This window comes from Anoplopoma fimbria, chromosome 18, assembly GCF_027596085.1.
Source record: "Anoplopoma fimbria isolate UVic2021 breed Golden Eagle Sablefish chromosome 18, Afim_UVic_2022, whole genome shotgun sequence".
NCBI lineage: Eukaryota > Metazoa > Chordata > Actinopteri > Perciformes > Anoplopomatidae > Anoplopoma > Anoplopoma fimbria.
In genome coordinates, this window is record NC_072466.1 from 9,416,537 (window position 1) to 9,438,149 (window position 21,613).

General features: G+C 40.8%; 2 protein-coding genes across 2 annotated transcripts in view; both read left to right on the forward strand.

Moving 5' to 3' along the window:
• Positions 1-1,570: 1,570 nt before the first annotated feature.
• On the forward strand, positions 1,571-10,186 carry acbd3 (acyl-Coenzyme A binding domain containing 3). Its single transcript, XM_054618196.1, has 8 exons — positions 1,571-1,903; positions 2,833-2,974; positions 3,317-3,457; positions 3,672-3,830; positions 4,064-4,238; positions 5,125-5,371; positions 6,582-6,869; positions 7,799-10,186. The coding sequence occupies exons 1-8, from the start codon at positions 1,636-1,638 to the stop codon at positions 8,011-8,013; spliced, it is 1,635 nt and encodes a 544-aa protein (XP_054474171.1). The 5' UTR covers positions 1,571-1,635; the 3' UTR covers positions 8,014-10,186.
• A 1,461-nt stretch (positions 10,187-11,647) lies between these two features.
• The window catches only part of LOC129107096 (NHS-like protein 1), a 105,143-nt gene continuing 95,177 nt past the window's right edge, over positions 11,648-21,613 (forward strand). The window contains 1 exon segment of the mRNA XM_054618469.1: positions 11,648-12,292. Coding sequence (XP_054474444.1) covers positions 11,974-12,292 — 319 coding nt within the window. The 5' untranslated portion in view covers positions 11,648-11,973.

Here is a 21,613-nt window from a genome sequence, read left to right on the forward strand (position 1 = left end):
GTATTTGAGGGATAATTTAAGGAGTAATAGCACAGTCATAGTTTCCTAATGAAAATCTTGGCTCAGTGTAAAGGTGCATTAATATTATCACAATCAGAAGTTAAGTGTGATGATTGTTGCTGTGTCTACTCATCTTCTTCCTGCAATAAAGTGTATTTATATTAGAGCTGGATCAATAAATCGCCCGGCCTGTCAGTATTGAAATGCTAAAGAAATGTTTGAGGTCATTTAGAAAGAGTGTCTTCAATACATTGTTTGTCCACCAGAGAGCACTGACAAGTTTATTTTCAGCTTTAATAGCCAAAATGAACAGATCATTATTGTTTGTGTTTATAGAAAAAGGACCACCAGGCAAAATCGCTATAATCCTTAAAATGAATATTGTTATCAGCCTTAAAAATTCAGTATTGTCATGCTTTATTTTATATTAACTTAAATAACTGAACAGTAATCGATCCATCCTCTATATCAATGTATTTATATAGGGTGGTGCATTTGTGTATGGATGTCTGGCTGTACACAAATGTATTAAAGGTCCACTACTTGGGGCACGGGGGACATTGGTGGGATGGACAGGAACTCGACTCAACTGTCCTTTGGTCAAATTGTATTTGTCTTTTGTGCTGTATTAAAAAAAAAAATGAAATAAACAGGAATCCATCCATCCCCAACCATTCTACTAAGAGGCTTAATTGACAAATCAGCATTTTGATACATTCTAAAACACATTTTAGTTATGTTTGATTATTTTATTATAGTTTATGTAGTCTTTTTTTGTCTCCATGTGCACATATCACCTGTAACAAGGCATGTGTGTGTGCATGTGTGTGAATTAATTAATGTGTTATATTATCTATAGAAAATGTTTTGGCTATCATATTAATCATTGAGGTAATTATTGGCTTTTATCACATCTTTGTTTTAAAAAAGAATAGAAAAATGATGATGATGAATTGCAAAGATGAATGGCAATTATTAAGCAGTAAAAATATCATAGGATGCCAAATTTGAAAACATGATATATGTGTGTATACAGTACCAGTCAAAAGTTTGGACACACCTTCTCATTCAATGTTTTTTCTTTATTTTTATTTTTTTCTACATTGTAGATTAATATTGAAGACATCCCAACTATGAAGGAACACATATGGAATTATGTGGTAAACAAACAAATGCTCAACAAACCAGAATATGTTTTATATTTTACATTCTTCAAAGTAGTTGAATGAGAAGGTGTGTCCAAACTTTTGACTGGTACTGTATGTGTATATATGTATGTATATATATATATATATATACATACATACATATACAGTACCACTTTTGACTGGTACTGTAAATAAAAGGGCTGTTTCATTTTATCAATAAATCATTTTCACTATAAATTAATAGAAACATAGAAACATCAAAATTCACAATGAAAAAATGGCCACTTTGCTGTGTGAATATTTCCTTAATCACAAACAACATTACTGTATCTATCTTGTTTTAAATACATATTATAAATATTATAAATATGTCTGTTATTGGTTAAAGCATCGTCATTATTTACATCGGAGGGGGAAAAAAGTCTCCCGGAACTTCCGCCCGCTCTGAACGGAAGTAGGTACGTGGCCGCTTCAGCTGACAGTCTACATGATGGCGACAGAGGTTCAGAGCGGCGACCTCGACAGCGCTACTTCTAGCCGGCTCGAAGTTTCCATCGATGGCCTCACCCTCAGTCCCGACCCGGAGGGCGAGCAGACCCAGGTCGAGGAGCCGGACCCCGAACCCGCCGAACCCGAGAACGACACGTCGGGTGCCGCGGGAGGCGAAGATGGAGAGACGGCTAAATCAGCCATAGAGAATAAATGGGGTTTCCCTTTGCTCGAGCTCTACGGCATGGGCCTGAAATTCTTCAAAGGTAAAAACATATTCGCCGCTTCAACGGTTAGAAGCAGAACCCGTCCGTTTAAAAAACTGTGACACAACCAACCGCTCGCAAGTTCGAGCTTAGCCGTTTGCTAACAGCTAACGTTAGCTGTCACCGCTGCTGCTGCTGTCAGCCTCAGCGGTGCATTAGCTACATGGCTAATGAGTAGCCAACGGTGCTAACAGGCTGCTAAGCTGGTTGTTAAAGGGGGGGATAAGCACAAGCACGACGGTCCACTTTGTGTCTATGTGGGGCCCTGGGGACGGTTACATCCGGGTGTGTGCACGGTGCTGTCTAGTCTACGTGTACCTCCTTTTGACTGCTCCATCAACCCATGCAGAGATCTATGACGCTGTCCATCTCACACAGTGGTGGCTCACAGTGATTTGTTTGGGAGCTTTAACACGCCCTGAAATGAGCCTGTATGCTATTTGCTTACACAGATTCTTCTCTTTAAATGAAATTGCTTGAAACCAGGCTTTCAGATACTTCCAGGGTTGAATGAGCAGTGGCCTGTTTTTTTACTGCCTGCTCCTATCCATATACATCCATAGACCACTCCCAATGCTGCCACTCCAACAGGAAACCCTTTAAACATCCTGAACATATGTAGCAAATTTGAACACTTGGCAAATTGTGATGACTGTGCAAACAGGTTTTGGGGCCCGATGGTTATCTGTGCTTTGTGTTTGTATTCGTGTAGTTCTAGTCAGTCGGGGTTAGGTCCTGCGTAACTTGTTTTGTGTACGTTCTGGTCCTTGCCTCAACTCGAATCCATGTTTCAATTGCGAATGTGACCTTAAATGCTTCTACTGTAGCTACTACTTTGTTTTACTAAGACACAAAGGTATGTTGTAGTATTTTACAAGCACGTTTTCAGTGCCGGTCATAAATTCATTCAAACTTATTGCCACTCTCAGATAAAGATGGAAAGGCCTTTCACCCGACCTATGAGGAGAAGCTTCGGCTGGTGGCTCTGACCAAACAGGTGCTACTGGGGCCATATAATCCTGATGCTTCACCGGAGGTCGGCTTCTTTGATGTCCTAGGCAACGACCGCAGGTAACTCAAGCAGACGTCTGTATGTGTGTGCCAGAGAGTGCGAACTTTGAAATCTGGTAGATATTGCAGCAATTTAGTGTGATCATATAGTCCATTTAACACTTCGGGTGTGCTTGTTATTCCTTTTATGTGATTGAAAATGTATGAGAACATTTTCCCAGACACACTTAGTATTTTAGATGTTATGATCTTAAGAAACAATGGTTGTTACAAATGCTACCTTTTCAAAAACTCTTGTTTTTGCTATTGTAAAACAATGACATGGCAACTAAAAAGAAAGTCAAATTATACCTGATGGCTGAGCCCAGTTTGCCTACCCGCCTATATTATTTATCCTCACAGGAAAGAGTGGGCCTCCTTGGGTAACCTGGAGAAGGAGGAGGCCATGGTGGAGTTTGTCAAGCTGCTGAACAAGTGCTGTAACCTTTTTGCCCCCTACGTCACCTCACACAAGATCGAAAGGGAGGAGCAGGAGAGGAAAAGGTAAGGCTCTCCACTTCAGCTCCCCGAGGAGAACCATCTGATACGGTTTCTAAATACAGACTCCATCTCAGGTTGTCCTACATGCAGTTAGCAAAAATTGTGAAGCAACAGCGGAAATATTAAAGATTGTGTAACTGATGGTGTATGCTATTTTTTGCTGAATTTGACCATTAGTATAATTAGTAAAATCCTCCATTACTTTGCTCTTCCCCAGGAAAGAAGAAGAGGAGCGTCAGCGACTGGAAGAGGAGGAGATGGAGCGGCAAAGGCAGGAGGAGGAGAGACGGAGGCTTGAGGAGGAGGAAAGGCAGAGGAGAGAGGAAGAGGAAAGGAGACAGGCAGAGGAGGAGAGGCTACGGATTGAGCAGCAGAAGTATGTGTGTCTCTATCTCTGAATGTATCAATACATCAAAATGACTTCTTCTTTTCAGTTTTGGAGCAGGCTCAGTGATCAGCTGAAACCTGTTCCACAGGAGATCATTCTTACTCACTACAACTCCTCTCTCTATGTTAAAACCCTACATTTTTCCACTGTCCACCATTGTCTTCTCTCAGTTTCCTGTATTTCCTTCCTCACCAACACTGCCCCCGTGTTGTATTTCCCAGACAACAGATTATGGCGGCGTTGAATGCTCAGACAGCAGTGCAGTTCCAGCAGTATGCTGCTCAGCAGTACCCCAACAGCCCGGAGCAACAGCTGGGCCTCATCCGTCAGCTCCAGGAGCAGCACTACCAGCAGTACATGCAACAGCTCTACCAGGTCCAGCTCGCCCAGCAGCAGGTAACATGCAATCGCTAACGGAGGGATAGACTTTTATTGATTTTCTTTTTTTAATAAGTTTCCAGTAAATTGGGAAGCTTGGGTATTGGCAACATCTTCTGTCAAAGATACAAAGTAAAATGAAATAGTCATAGGCCAAGCCTAAATGTCTGTAAAGGAACATTACATTACATTACATTACAGTCATTTAGCAGACGCTTTTATCCAAAGCGACTTACAGGAAGTGTATTCAACATAGGTATTCAAGAGAACTACTAGTCACCAGAAGTCATAAGTGCATCTCCTTTCTTAAACAAGCATCTTAAAGCATAAACCAGAGCAAAAGTATAGTGCAGAAGCAAATTACTACGAAGACAATAATTGCAACAGACTAATACGAATATAATAAGTGCTACAAACTAATACGAATAGGATAAGTGCAGTAAACAAATACTGATACGAATACAGTAAGTGCAACAACTAATACGAATGCAATAAGTGCTACGAGGAAGGCTCAGGGTAGTACTTCTTGAAGAGGTGAGTTTTCAGCCTGCGCCTAAAGATGGGCAGCGGAACTACACACGTCATGATGAGGTACACAATAAAGCCTGTGGTTTGTAAAAAAGGGCTTGAGCCAAAATGCAGTTTCAGATACTGTTCAAAATGTTGACCAAAGGTGGAAACAAACAGAATTTGTAAAGTGCCTCAAATAATTAAGATGCATTGTGAAAAGCACATCAGATTACAATTTAAGCAATAATAGTGCAGACTTGCATGCATAGGAATGTTATTCAAAGCAGGAGTTTTTGATCCTTCCACCAGCTTTGTAGAAACATAACATTCTTGGTTTATGTCCCTAGTTTGGATTTCAATGTCTTGCCTCAGTGTTGTCTTCCTTGTGACCCAGGCGGCCTTACAGAAGCAGCAGATGCAGGCGGATTCGATGGTGCAGGGCACCCTTGAATCCAGTGGCTTATGTAGTGGTGAATCCATCGCTGCCTCAGCAGCAGGACCGTTGTGTGCAGCACCACCACCTGCTAGTGAGGAAACCCCCACAGTCAATGGAGGCCAGTCGGACTCTTACTCGGAGAGCATGGACAGGGAGCCAGAGCCGGAGCCGGCAGAGGAGGTCTCAGAGAACGGGCCTTTATTAGGTTGGTGGGCTGAGATGTTTTTTTCATTTAAAACCCATAGACCACTGGAATTGACTCCTAGCAGAACTAGTCTACAGAATCTTTCTTACCTCATTGTGTAGCTAAATGCTACCGGACAGACAGGTTTATACCAAGCTAGAAACCTGATTTGTACCTTGTTCATGTGACCTGGAGGGCAGAAAGGAGAAGAGCTGGAACAAGAGATATGTGTTAGTCTGCTGATATAGGTGCAATTCAACCACACATTCTGCTAACAGAAGAGTAAGCACTCACACCAGAAATGAACAAGGCCTTGGTCTGATTCCAAAATATACATCCTGAGCCAAATAATCCCCTGTGGCTGGCTGCTCACTCTCAAAACAATGTTTTGAGGATAGATTGATGGATAGCCCGGTATGCAAAAAACACTCTTTGCCATTGGTCACACACACACACACACACACACACACACACACACACACACACACACACACACACACACACACACACACACACACGTTCTCTGAGACACAGAAATTTGCCTAAAATGCTGTCATACCAGTCGCCTCTGAAACTCAAAACTCCCTGTACATATTTCACATTTAAATGATTTGAAAAGGGAGGAATGTGCACTTTGAGTATCTGAAAAGTTTGTCAACATTGTTTAACACATTTTGAAGCCCTATGCGGCAAACTTATGATTTGTAAAATTGGGAAATACCAATAAAACTGACTTAAACTGTAATAGAAAGAAGCACCTGGAGAAAATAATGGTAAAAGATAATGTTAGGCTACATTATCGTAAGAGCAGAGAAACTCAAAGCAGTAGAGTGCTAAGAATGTCATGACTCTGTTGCTTTATGGATAGGAATTGGTGCTGTGGAAATGGATATCTTTAATATTGTGCAGGGTCCCTCACAAGTAAATAAAACAGATACTAAATTAAATAAACACCCTCTCCAGAAAGACCCATGGAAGAAACACTCAAAAAGAATATCGTATTGAGCCCTAAAAGCTAGATGAGCAGTGTCTCTCTCCTCATGAAAACTTCACTAGTCACGAAGCTTTACAGATGTGTAGTTGAGATCAAAATGAAGGCCAAATTTGAAGATGAGTATGTTGCGTCAAAGGTGGTTTCTAGCATGTGTATGCTTGTAGGAAATAACATTTTTTCATAAAAAGAAAACAGATTGTATTAGATTGTAAGAAGTCTCTTTTCCCTTTATCACAGCAGACTCCCCACCAGTCATTGCAGCTCCCTCCATGTGGACACGGCCACAGATCAAGGACTTCAAGGAGAAAATCCGTCAGGACGCAGACAGTGTGATCACAGTGGGCCGTGGGGAGGTGGTGACGGTGCGAGTGCCCACCCACGAGGAGGGCTCCTACCTTTTCTGGGAGTTTGCCACAGACTATTATGACATCGGCTTCGGGGTCTTCTTCGAGTGGACGGACGCTGCCTCTGCTTCGGTCAGCGTGCACGTGTCGGAGTCCAGTGATGAGGACGAGGATGAGGAAGGTGAGGTGTGGGTGGGAAGACTGTGTGAATAAGCCTGCAGTGCTTTATTATGCAAATATTTACAGGCGTTGCAGCAACGTTGGACCTGGTGGTGGTTTTTACAAGAATAGCTGTTCCCTTGGTTTCAGTATTGGATATAAAATGTATAGATGGGTCATGGTTGCCCTTTTGATCTTAAGTTCATGGATATTGTATAACACATACTCTGCTAATTTACATGAAGTCAGGGTGGGTATTTAGTTGCTTTGAATAGGAATGTCTGTTTTAGTGATTTATTTCTGTTGCTTCAGCCAATGATTAGAGATATGATTGACTAGTTTTTCAGATATTATATTCTTATCTCAAGTTCAGAGCTTGCCTACGCCATAGTTAAACATCTCATAGCTCTCCCCTTGGAGGAGGAAGTCCTTCTTATGTTATTTGGTGAAAACCAGAGCAGTAGTGTGAATAGAAAGGAATTGATGAAATAAATGTTGTTGAGAGAAACGGTAGTATTGTGCTGTGGAATTGGCATGGTTTTGTTAGGTTAACTGTATTGCTGGAGTAGCAGTTGTGTATTTATGTTTAATGTCACAACACTTTGTGTTTTGCACAAAAGATTGTGTACCATTTTTGTCAAAAACATGTATGCATTTATTTGCTAGTATGCAATTTTAGTTAAAAACATGATCCTATAAGTAACAGATCTGATCTGATACCTTAAGGGGTTTGGGATGGTGAAATGTTAAGCCATATTACATTGTATTTATATTTGTTCCTCATTCATTAGTAAGCTATGGAACTTATTTTATCCTGTGCTCAGGATTGACGCATAAATATAACTTCATAACATCAGGGATGATTGCATGAATATAATGAAGCTGTAAGACTCGTTAGTGATTCCCTCCTGTTTTCTATTGCAACTGTAAACATTATCCTTGTGTCCTCAGGTGAGCCTCCCAGTGAGGAGGAGAAGGCGAAGAAGGAGGCAGGGAAGCCCCAGGTGGATGAGATTGTGCCGGTGTACCGGCGGGACTGTCATGAGGAGGTGTACGCCGGCAGCCATCAGTACCCCGGCCGCGGAGTCTACCTGCTCAAGTTTGACAACTCCTATTCACTCTGGCGTTCCAAGAGTGTTTACTACAGAGTCTACTACACCAGATAAGCCTGAATACAGACACAGGGGAGCCAAGGAGTGTGTATGTTCATATATATGTGTGTGTGTGGGTGTGTTTGAAGGAAAAAGTGATACCAGATCTATTCTGGACAAAACCACCAGAGGGCGACAAAGAGACTCATCTGAAGCCCTAGTTTGGAGATTGGACTAATATGTATGTGCTGTTTGTGTATGCGTGTCCCAAGATACACCCCTGCTAGAGCCCGTCATCGAGCCCTTGGAAGAGGAGTGTGTGTGTGTTCCAGTTGTATATTCACCACCTGTCCTCGCTGCGCTCACATAGACCGAGCTGTAGGACTTCTCTCTCTCTCTCTCTCATATTGTATTGACCACTTCTCACCCTGGGCTCCTCTTCTGTCACCACCCTCAGCCCAACACTGTCCAACGTGGCCTTGTGGCTGCTTCTGCCCCGAGTGACGCTTTCATAACCGTGATGAGCGGAAACCCGGCTGAGTCCAGCACTCTTTTGAGAGCCAACGTTTCCTGTTTGGTGGTAATGGTGGTTGTTAATCCCACAAGAACACAGACAATGTCGAAAATCTAATGATATATTGCAAATGTGCTTCATAACACTATGCCTCTGTTCCACAGAGAGCTTCTGGTCTTTGCCAAGTCTCTCACACACATTAAAAACACCATTATACACAGACCTAATCACCTTTTTTGTTGTGCAACAGTAGTCAGTTGTTCTCCTCTTTAGCAACCATACATATGTTAAGATCTGAGAGGATTTTTAGGGGAAGCGAGGTTCTTTTTGGCTTATTCTCGCACAAAAACAATATCTTTCACCTTTTTATTTCTTGATACAATCTGATTCACCAGGAGTAGATTTTTTTTTTTCTACTGGCAAAATGTATGAAGGACAAGAATTCATTCCATGGTTTAGAGTGAACTCAAAATAGACCCATAAGTGTTAAAGGAGTGAGTATAGAATAACATGCATAAGGAAAGGTAGGCCATCTGGCTTTTACAAACTCAATCATCTCAGTGTCACTCAATAAATATTTGTTCTCCCTTTCACCTCCTGAGTTTCCGTTTCCACATGACTGATTACATCAAATCATCAACTTTCCAATTATTCATGACGGTATCAAGAAAACTAGTATTACGACAGACGTTATATTAATTTTACCTATGAGGATTTTTGTGTTTATCATTCTGAAGTTGCTGTACTCAGTTCTGACACACAACTCAGCCTAACAATAAAAATTGTCATGTTTTGGAGGTCAAGGCACACTGTTACATCTCTGCAGCACTCAGAAATCAAAATCCATAACATAAAATGCTGTGTTGCTGTTCTGTTTTGTTCTTCCTGGTTTGGATTAACTCAAATTGTCATCTCAAAAAAGGTTTCAATGTATGAATAAACTGAGATTATGTAGACTTATTTTTGTGTGTTTTGGGACATGGTTGCTCACTAAATCTGTTGTGTTTTCAACTTTTCTAAGTTAATTTGCTACCATACTTTAGATTCATTCTGTTGTTCAGTTTCACATTACTTGCGTATGCTTTGTAAACCTAACACAGGTGCATTATGAGCAATGTGTGTGATGTGTTCAGTAGGCGTCAAACATTGGGTTTTTCTTTATAATTATTTTTTGTGTGTCTGCAACCAAACTTTAAAGACAGAGGCGGAATAACTTGTAAATTAAGTAATCCTGCAATGCTGAGTGTGAGTTCATCATATTATTTAATAATTAGATGCCACTCCCACCTATTCAGTGATTTGTGTAACGAAATGTCACTATGGCTTAACTGAGTCATAAAGTTAAAGAAAGTTTCTGTATGTTCCCATGGGTGATATTTGTTTTTCTTAAGTTTCTTATTGCTCACCAAATGGTTTGAGTTGACATGTTCAAGCCTTGTATGTAAATAATTCTATAGTTTATGTCTGGGTTTTTAGAGGTGGAAGAAGGCTATGGTTATGAGAAACAATGCACTGTAAAATATGGTGAATGAGATATATGTATACGATTTACCCCGAATGAAAGTCCAAAACTCGTAGGAAGTATGAAACTGTAAGACTCTATTGACATGACAGACAGAAAAGCTCATCTTTTTGTATTGTTTTGACTTGTTTGGATCTCTTATGAGTTGCAAGATCTTATTTTTTTTTGGGGCATATATTTAATCTTGATTAAACTTATGTTCATCTCTTGAACTGGGTAGTTTGTTTACTTTGATTGTTTTCATATTCATTGTATATTTTTTGTATTGTTTTAATGCTTTTAAACCTTCCGTTCATTGACTGCCTAAACAGATTGATTACTAATGTTGCTCCCAGTAGATATGTTGACATGCCATAGCAGAAATAACACAATAACTTATGAAAGATAAATGTGTAACTAACTCATTAGAGCCACCTGTGATTCCCCCAGCTATAACAAGTCAACATTTTCACTGAAATATATCTAATCTGGAAGACTTCTTTCAGTTTCTGATGATTACATTTAAAGAAAAAAGAAGGAGGCAATGTTGGGAATTTGAGAACACTGATAATGTCCTTGGAACAACAGAACAGTATTATCTAGTTCCTTTTTTTTTTTCCACTGGTGGGGAATGTGTCATCCTCCCGCTGCTCTCCTGTCCAACACATTTTGTGCTGAGGAAAGAAGAAAAGCGGATGTTACTCAATGTAAAATAACAGGATAACGGCACAATCTTCCTCCAATGTTTTTCCATGATGTTCATTGGATGTCACTTTGCTCAGACAGCTGGTTCAACATTTTACAATCTAAATATTGAGTTGAACTGTTGCCACAGTGTACTGACAAGCAGGAGAGGAATTTTTTCAGTAAGTTGAGCAAAGAAAAAACACTTGCCAGTTACAATCTATGTCACGAAGCACCTCTGAAGTTGCAGTGTTCACATTATAACGCCAGGTGTCACGATAAATACTAGAGACACATTTTACCAACTGGACATTTCTTAGCCAGACTTTCAAGATAATTTATGGTAAGTTACTTAACTTAACTACTTAACTACAAGAACAGGTAACGTAGACGTTATTTTTTATTCATTTAAGGTAACGTTAGCTTCGACATTATTAGAAAGGGTTATATGGGTTTAGACAGTATTTAACATTTGTTTCTGTGAATTATTAGGTTTGTTATGGAAAGACGTATAATTAATTAACCCAAAGTCCAGACAGAACCTCTGACCTGAAATTAAGATAAAATAATATAAAAATAATCCTTTATTAGTCCCGCAGCGGGGAAATTTACGGGATTACAGCAGCATAGAGTATAGTGCAAGACAAGAGACATAGTAAAAGAAAAACAAGATAAAAATAAAATGAAATAAAAAAACAAGTATTATAAATAAGCAATAAAAAAACAGTAAAAAAAAAATGTCCAAGTACTTAAATTAGCGTTATTAATTATTTTTTTTGGAATCAGGAGTGAATGATTATTAGATGTGGTTCATTGAGCGTGAATAAAACAGTGACTTTAGCCTCTTAACTGTGATTTATTCGAACTTCTCAGCTTGTTGGAAGCCGGTTCAGTTTGGAGGAACAATCCGGTCCATGTTTTCCATCAGACCGCTGGGCTGACTTCGGTGGGTAGCAGGTAATCTGGCTCCGGTTCCAGTTGCTTACAGGTGGTTTTCAGTATTTTCCGGGGTTTTGTTTCCACTTCCCCCCTTACTTTTCCTCGTGTTTTCCTCTCCTTTCTCTCTGCAGCCTGCTCTCTCTTGTCTGGTTGGGTTTGAATAGACTTTGGGAGGCAACGTCTCTCTCTCTGCAGTGTACAGCAGCACACAGTCTCATGCTTTGAAAAACAAAAAAATATGGCGGGATTGAAGGAGTATACTGCCCCGCAAATAGTTGCAACCACAGGACGGTGATGCGTTTTGGATTAGTTTTTAAAAAAAACAACCTATAAGGTTTTTTTTTTTGCGTGAACACTTTTTGGGTCCATACATTGGAGGCAGTGGAGTGATTTAAACATGCCCTTCCAGCAGAGGACCATTGAGCCGCGGCATGTTAGTAGGATATCTCCGAGGGATGGCTGGATACCGAGGGAGGAAACCGGGACACGCAAACTGAGGAAACCCGTCCTGTTCTCCTCGCTGGACGAGGTCGGCTGTCACACTTTGACCAACATAATACACCAACTTTCCGACCTTTCTCGACATGCCAGCGACATCTTTCTGGGCATCGAGATGGAGGCGGGGATGGTGTTCAGGAGATCCTGCAGGATCCAGGGTCGGCTGCAAAAGCTGCAAGTTGAAGTCCGCAAATTGGATCCCAAGAAAACCAAAATCCGTAAGTTTGCGGTGGTAATTAAGTAGATGTAAATCTGCACTATGAGAGCTAGAGTATATCTCTAAATATCTGGCCCCATAGCAATAACATAACCTTAATACTATTAGGGTTAAACCAGAGGAGTCACTATAAACTTCTAAAATGGGACCCATAGACATGCAATGTGTATACAGTACCAGTCAAAAGTTTGGACACACCTTCTCATTCAATGGTTTTTCTTTATTTTTATTTTTATTTTTTTCTACATTGTAGATTAATATTGAAGACATCCAAACTATGAAGGAACACATATGGAATTATGTGGTAAACAAACAAATGCTCAACAAACCAGAATATGTTTTATATTTTACATTCTTCAAAGTAGTTGAATGAGAAGGTGTGTCCAAACTTTTGACTGGTACTGTATGTTATTTACTGGTTCTGTCCGTAAAAATACTTTAAATGTGAAGCATGCAAATGAGAGAAGTGTGCCTTTAACAGCCAGATAACTACTTAAGTTAAGGGGATTGGGCAACAAACCTACTGTGTAAAGGGGGAAATATATTAATGTTTTAGGTTAATATAAGTCATTTATAGCAGAAAGCCATGAATTTGAATTACTCCCATGTTACAAGAAGCATACCATTATACAGTACCAGTCAAAAGTTTGGACACACCTTCTCATTCAATGGTTTTTCTTTATTTTTATTTTATTTTTTCTACATTGTAGATTAATATTGAAGACATCCAAACTATGAAGGAACACATATGGAATTATGTGGTAAACAAACAAATGCTCAACAAACCAGAATATGTTTTATATTTTACATTCTTCAAAGTAGTTGAATGAGAAGGTGTGTCCAAACTTTTGACTGGTACTGTATATTGATTAAATCCAGACAAAACTAGATCAAACTTAAATAACCTTTTTATTTGAGATGTCTGACTTTGAACCTGTATCTGGACTTGTTCTGCTTGTTAAACATAGTCATGGTTTGTGGAGAGATGCTGGTCAGGTCAAAGGTGACTGTCAACATTTCGTGCATTGAAAGGAGCAGGGAGGAGTGACTGGTGACACATGGCTGTGTTGGTCTTGATGCAGACTTATGTTAATAAGGGAATCGAGTCCCCTCAGAAGTGATGGATATCCTCTCAACGGACTCACCATCTGTGTTCAGGTCTTCAAAAGGCTCCAGAGATCACAGGAGGCCTTACGACCCCCCCTCCTCATTTATTCTTGTTGTTTTATGCATGTAAACAAAGTTGGTCAACTGGAAGATAAATGGAAAATCAATTCCCATTTACTGCAACATTTGCCGCCTTTTGTTGTTCTGTGATTTGTTTTTGCTGCCCTTGTAAAGCTACCTTTTGTAGTCACACACTGGTTATATATTAACTCAGACTGTGGTTGCCGTGCCAGCTACGTAAAGATTGAGTCATTTGGTCTGCTCTGATACTAGAGCCTTTTAAGTGAGCACATATGCTGCTTTATGCCACTGCTTCCTATTCAATGGCTTGCTATGTGGTATTGTGTAAACATAGTAGTTAAGGGATTGTGTTTCCCATTGATTACCTGCTTGGCTCCTTTTTGTTTATTCAGAGTTCGCCTCTGAAATAATTTGCACAGTAGGATTCAGAAGACAAGCCCAAATTCTTCTGACTATTGGTATCGGAGGAGGATTTAAGTTCTGAGTCACTGGTTTTTGTTCCCTTTTTACTGTCCTTATTCCAATCTATTCACTCTGCCTTTGGTCTGACTGTGACTCACTCTATCTCTCTCTCTCACACACACACACACACACACAGACAGACAGACAGACAGACAGACAGACAGACAGACAGACAGACAGACAGACAGACAGACAGACAGACAGACAGACAGACAGACAGACAGATTCAAAAACTGGTTGCAGGGAAACGATAAGCTCAGCAGACAGTTCCCAGACACAAGTGAATGTGATGTATGATGAGCAATGGATTGAACTCACACACTCTCTCTCACACACACACACACACACACACACACACACACACACACACACACACACACACACACACACACACACACACACACACACACACACATAAAGCTTTTTCTATTGGGCACCCGATACATGACAGCTACCAGACATTTAACTAATCCCCAATGTTATATCGCGTGGCATGACTCGACTGCTCCTATTATCTGTACCTATTTAGGTTTTGTTTCGGGACAAGGTGGGGTTGGGAGTTCCTGTACAAGTCTTTGTTCCATTTTAAAGTCATTCACTCAATCACTCCGTGGAGGCTAGCAGCTGAGGACGAGGTGTGAGAGAGTAGACTGGAATGCAGTGTGTTACCTAGCTATCTGTGGTTGCCAGCTCCCACATAGCTCCAAGGCCAGCATTTGGGTTTGTACAGAAGCACTGGCTTGCGATGCCTTACAACACAAACACCTGTCTGTAAAAAAAAAAAAAAAAAAAGCCATTTGAAGAACCCCCCTCCCCTCCAGCATTACTCGAGGATTTGAATGTGTCATAATACAGTACAGCTGGTGGAGCTGTTTTGAATTAGTATGCAAATGAAAGTTAATGTGTAATGCAGAAACAAAGCATCCACACACATGTGATAGGATTTTGAAGCCTCCTCTTACTCACTGGATTACACAGCACTGCTTCTTGTACTCCATGTCTGGTACGGGTTATAACCTCTAATTTGATGAGACCTCATGACACATCATCTTAACGTTATTTTACCAGGCCCAAGGGAATGTATTACATAATCCTGTCGTCTTTAAAGTTAGCATGTAAACATTTAACTGTGACCGGCCACTCTTTTGTCTTTAACTACTGTGGGTTAGGATTCTTCCTCTAACCTCAGGTCGGAGATGGATCATATTACTGGTGAGGGGCAGAAAGAGGGGCCCCTCAATACTGGGGGACTGACATTGAGAGAAGGGCGTATTGTGTGTTTGTGTGTGTGTGTGTGTGTGTGTGTGTGTGTGTGTGTGTGTGTGTGTGTGTGTGTGTGTGTGTGTGTGTGTGTGTGTGTGTGTGTGTGTGTGGTGTGTGTGTGTGTGTGTGTGTGTGTGTGTGTGTGTGTGTGTGTGTGTGTTTTGTGTCTCGTCTTGTTTGTCGGCCTGTGCAGTCAAAGTAATCATCGGTGGCAGTTTGAACAGGGACATGATAGGCAAATGTGCTTCATGTCTCTGTTAATCCATTTGTGCTGAAGTCCCGGTCATCAGGTCAGAGGTCATTCTGTCTGGCCTCAGAGTGGAACACCTGATGTTCCAGAGTCAAGAGTTTAGATAAACTTTAGTCTGGGTTTCTGTGCTGGCCAGCAAGAGTAAGCTCAGCTATAGTCGACAAATAGAGGATCCAGAGTAGTTTATGACTGAACAATTTTAACACAATGAATGCATGTCACAATGTGCGAGGTGGGTCTATAAAGTCGTGTCCCCCAATCTATGTCAGATCAATCGTAAAGCTAATATTGGATTGAAGGTTAATTTGCGTCATCCACTGGTGGTGGTCTTGTATTTGAAAATAGCCAAACAATTAACACAATTTGGCCATAGTGTTGACACTTCTATGCATAAAAACAAAAACAACTGAAAAGAGGATCTGGAGGAGGAGTGCATGGATACAGTCACAGTCAGGGAACAGAGGGCAACATGAATGCCAGATTTAGCAAACATGTGAATATATGTTTTTAGCAGTAGAATAAGATAGCTCACTTATGTATTTATCCATAATTTCATGTTTTTTTTGCTAGAATTTTGACGCAGCCTGTGTTTTGTTGCTAAACTATACGATCTAAGACCGCTTTTGATTGACGACCAAAGATTTCACAATTTTTTTTTTGTCTGGAACAGCCCAAAAATTGTACCGCCTCAAGTGCCTTTTAATGGAGGACTTCTTCTCCTTCCTCACCCAATAACATGTCACAACTTTGACTTTTAAATTGTTCCTTTTTACTAAATATTACACATTAAGTCTCCACTGCCAAATATAGCACTGGGTTGAGTAGGGAGTGTGCTATTTCAATATGAAAAGTAGGTCGAACTATTGAAGGTTAATTGGAGTTAGAAGAGACTTGAAGGGCTTCCCTGTCAGATATCTTGATCCCTGCTAGCTATCTTCTGCTGTGGGGCTCAGAGCATTAAAAAAAAGACAATTTGGATTGGACACATGCTTCCAGCTGACCTGCTAATGTCCACAGTCCATCATTCTCTCATAGACACACATGCACACTGCCTGTGCATTCCTCTCTCCAGTCAGTTATTAATAGACGGATGTCTTTGCCTGATAGTCTTTCATCTGTAGCATGCCATCATCTTTAGTGTGTTGCTATGTTCAAGAGCTTCTCAAGGACCTGTGTGTGTGTGTGTGTGTGTGTGTGTGTGTGTGTGTGTGTGTGTGTGTGTGTGTGTGTGTGTGTGTGTGTGTGTGTGTGTGTGTGTGTGTGTGTAATGTGTACATATTTTGGCTCAGACCGGCACCACACTGGCCATGAATGTTTGTGCATAAACAGTGCTACTCTGTAATGACAATAACAACAGTGACACGAAACTGCTTGAATGCAATCCAAGTTGTGTCCCTTATCACAAAACAAAGAATAACAAAACACAGTCCTGCCTAGATAAACTAATTGTTGTTTATTGCTTTTTAACCACCTTTTCCTGTTTTTCACACACACACACACACACACACACACACACACACACACACACACACACACACACACACACACACACACACACACACACACACACACACAGTCCTGTTTATCCCACCTCAATCCCCCCCCCCCTCGTCACTATTCACTCAGGCCCGCCATGGTTCCCCTCCATTCATGGATAGACGAGCAGTCATTACACAGCCAGAATCCACAAGTCAGTTCCCACAGGGCTCGTTCCAGCGAGGGGAGCCTGGCCTGGTTCTAGGGGTCAACCTGGTCCAATGAGGGACAAAAGAGACGGGTCGGGTCAGGGAGAGAGAAAGCAAAAATAAGTGAGAGAAAACTAGGAAAAACTAGTGGGAAAGGGCAGAGAAGTGAAGGGATATTGTGATTGAACTGCATCTGACTTGGACTGTGTGTGTGTGTGTGTGTGTGTGTGTAAATGTGTGTGAGTGTGTTATGTATACATGCAGCCCTCTCTCACGCCTCTATGCAGACTGCCCCAGGATGTAGACGCAGCCCTGGCAAGGGCACAAAAAAGTGTTGGGGAGAGAAAATGCAAGGGAGAAAGGGTTAGTTAGGAGTTAGTGAGCGTAGTTCTTAAACCTCTCTTGCCTTGTTTGTCTTTGTGTATTTGTACACACATGCATTTTCTTCATCAGTCTGTCAGAGTTAACATGATATGTAACGTCCCAAATCCAGCTGCCTCTGCTCAGAGCTATCTGACAGTTCCTCTGCTTGAAAAGGACTGAATCTGTCAAAGACTTATTTGCTCTTGATGGCAGTGAAGTTAATAAGAAAATGGCTAAATGTAGAGTTGTGTGTGGGTGGGGGTGTGTGTGTGTGTGACAGTGGGTAAGCCCCGGTTGGAGCAGTGGTGTTGAGCCTGTGCTCGGAAGTCTGTGAATACCAGATCACTCTATGGTATCTAGTGTATCATATCAGTTATTTCTGCCGGCATTCGATGATGACGCTCAGCTGTTTTTCAGCATTTCATGGCTCTGTTTCATGGTTATTTTTTGAATATAGTAGTAAGACTGAACTGTTACTTTAGGTCTTCATTTCTGCATAAGACAAGTCTGGGAGGCCAGAGTATGACTTAAATACACAGTCTGAAGTCTCTGTCAAGATTTTGTTATGGTTGTCTACAAACGCACACAAACACACACACGTGCCTATGTTCACACACTCAGAGGAGTCAGATGCAGGACTTGCAAGTTGGCAGTTGTGGGTACCGCAGAGTAATCCAGGGTTTAACCAGACAGCAGGGAAATGAGCAGCATTTACCTCCCACTGTGATGACCTCTGCTTGGAGGAGGATCCAGAGATGGTGTTGGATAGCCCAGTCCTAACATTTAATAGCTAGACTGCATGTTGTTATCTTTTTGGATATCCACAATATGTTTGTTGATATCTGTAATATCTTTGTTTTTAGTCATAATTTCTATTACAGATATCTGAAATTGCATCAATATCTTTCATAATGCCAATTGTTTATATCCGTAATTACATGTTTACTAGTCACAATGTATTTAGGATATTCAAAATAACCTTTTGGATATCTTGAATGGTTTTTCATTTTATATATCCGAAAATAAAATAATGAGTGGATTGTAGATATTTGAAATGGGAGTTTTTACGAAGTAAGGATTTTATTTTCATACCCAGAATGTTCATTATGTCAGTTGGCCTTTCTTCACTCTCCCTGGCTTAAAAAACAGCAAAACACCTTTTTTCATGATTGCATTAGCAATCTAGAATCATCTAGTGATGCTAAATAGACAATGTACAATATCTAAACATTTGTGCTTTTGTAATTCGTATTAGTGCATCACAACAGACGTATTCCATTACTGTTGAAGAATGGTTAGGTTTAAGAGTTGTTGTTCCAGATTTTACTGTGGTTTTGGACAAAAAGTATGACAAATAGCCAAATGTTCAGGGTCAACTGCATTTCTGCTAGAGAGCCAAACAAGAACTAAACCGACAGCAGAACAGAGGTGAAATCTGTTGAGAACAGATGAGCCTGTGCTCTGCTTTGTTCCCAAACTTTTGAGCAGGCAAATAAAAAATGACAAAATATTCCTTGAGGGAGAGTGTATATTCTCATGCAACATCTGACAAAACATTTTCACAGCTTGTGTCTGTGTGTGTGTCTCTGTGCACTGATGTGACATGATGTTTCAGCATATTCCATTGTCAGTCACTCTCCCTTTTTGCCTCAGCTTTCCCCCCCTCCTTCCTCTGTTTTAAAGTCTCTTCCTCTCTCCCCTCTCTCTTACTCCCCGTCCTATATTTCTCTCGCTTTCTCTCATCCTGTTGTTTCATATGGCTTCCAGACCTTTCCTCTCTCATCTCTGTCCATCCTCTGCACTTTGATGTCCGCCCTCACACTGTCACAACAAAGACAAGGGCCCTGCTCGCTCTTATTCTTTCTCTTTGTCTCTTGTATAAGGTTTTTGTATCGCTCTGTACATTACTCTTGTCTATCTTTCAAATAATTGATTATCGTAGTTCACAAGAGCCCAATTTCTTAAGTAAGATTTGTCTGAAATCTTATGTGTTACATACATCTGTTCGGGGCCACTCAATAAGGGAAGGAAACTGTAGGGATGTTTTGGTGTCTATTGTTTTTCTCAATTACAGGGAAGAGGATGCCGAGAAGGGCAGCTAAGTTCAGCAACTGCTTGTAGAGAAAACGGTGTAGCCTAAGAAAGAGAGACAATGCAATATACTAGTCAGTTTCACTCCACAGAAATCTGCACACACACAGTGCTGAATAAGATTATTTTTTTTTACCATAGATGAAGGCCTAGGGTTATCATTAAACATATTTTATGTGCTTTTGTCTGTCATTCAGGTTTCAGGTCTTTACTGTTGGTGTAGACTTTGGTAAAATGATGTATAGATATTCCCTAAAACAGATTTTAATGCAGCTAGCCAGGTGGTAAACATTGACTGCAGTTTATTGTGTTCACTTGGAGCAGACTTAATAGAATTGCTAGAGAGAGAATCTTAATGAATTTTAAGGTGCAAAATGATCCGATCTGCACAGATACATTTGGTCCATTTTGTGTTGAGTAATGTCACCTAATGACTGTCAGCTAGCTAATGATGATGCGGTTGAAATCACTGACGGATAGTCACACAGCAGCATCTCGACAGCCAGTGTGAGATGCTGCTGTGTGATTTAGGTCACGACATGATTGAGGTAGCAACAGTTCACGTTGCCAGCTGTTTCGAGCTGCTTGGCTCTTTTATCTCTATAATAGAGATTGTTAGCAGCTGTGTGGATGTGAATGTGATGCAGCAGAGTCACACTGAGCCTCGTGCCGTGTTTTCTTTGAATCGTCAGTCAAGTCGCCACCTGATGCACCAAAGTTAACTCCTACTTCAAAGTAATTTTTCTAAACTTGTAAACCTTGATTTTCACATGTTGCCTGTTTCCTCTAGATGGGTTATGTTCAGGCCTTTTATGACAGTTATCCGTTCTATGAATAAATAGCAGCTACTGAACAAATAACATCTTTATACAAATCAGCAATTTGGGAATAAAAACAATGGTTGCTGTTGGTATAAATGTCACCAGGTGGTTATAGTAACGACAACAGAACTGCACTACAGTAAACCTGTTTCCTGTTACATAACTTTTCATGAAGTGACAGAGCTACACAACAATCTATGGCATCCAAAGTTTAAAGATTAAATACATCCTCTATAACATAACAGTGATGTGTGACAGGCGTGTAGACGGACAGAGAGGCCAACACACATCCACACAGTACGTAATGACATACTGCAGCAGGTGGGAGCTCCTCTTACAGGAACATAAAGGCTATTGTTATCCCCCATCCTCACTTAACTGCACTCAAGGTCCAGGAAACCCACTGTTCACACAGATATACGCTCTGACTCTATGACCACCTCAGGAAAAATAAACAGGGATTTTCTGCCACATCTGTCACTCGTGCCACTCATCCGAAGCGCGCATGGAAACACACTGACGCACACGCCCGTGCACACACACACACGTAGCGGGCGGTAAGTCCTGTAGCCATACTCGTGATTCACATGATAAGTTTTACAAGTGTAATGGGTTTCTCATCCCAGCAGGCAGCAAATAATACTTAAAATATCAATATAGACCTGCGGAATATAGTTACAGCGAGCAAGGCTTATCTTGTGATGGCTAAATGAAAAAAGCAACAGTTGAATTGGGGATAAAACTGAATATTTGCAATTAAAAAGTAGTCAGGGGATATGAGAAGTCGGGGTGGAGCTGCTGCTACATTTGTAATGGCAGATAACACCTTAGAAACAGCTGTTCGTTGGCTCTTGTCACGCATATTTTTAGTTTTTTAAACATTGACATTATAACAACTGGAATTTCCTCAGCTGAATAAACAAGCTGACTAACTAGTGTGATTTAAGGTTTTAGTCTCAGGCAGACAGACAAAATGTTTAATATTTGAGAGACATCATAGAATTTGTTTATTCTATAATGTGCATTGTGCAACTTATGTCCCAACTTCTTGTCAAGTGGCTGGAAAAGTCCCAGATTTGAGTCAGTTGGACTCGTGTGTTGTGAGATGGTGGTGGAGTGAAGCGGGGTAGTATGTCACAGCTGAGAGTGTGAGGGTGGTGTTTATTATTCCCTCAGAGACTCTTTGAAGACCGGGTGGG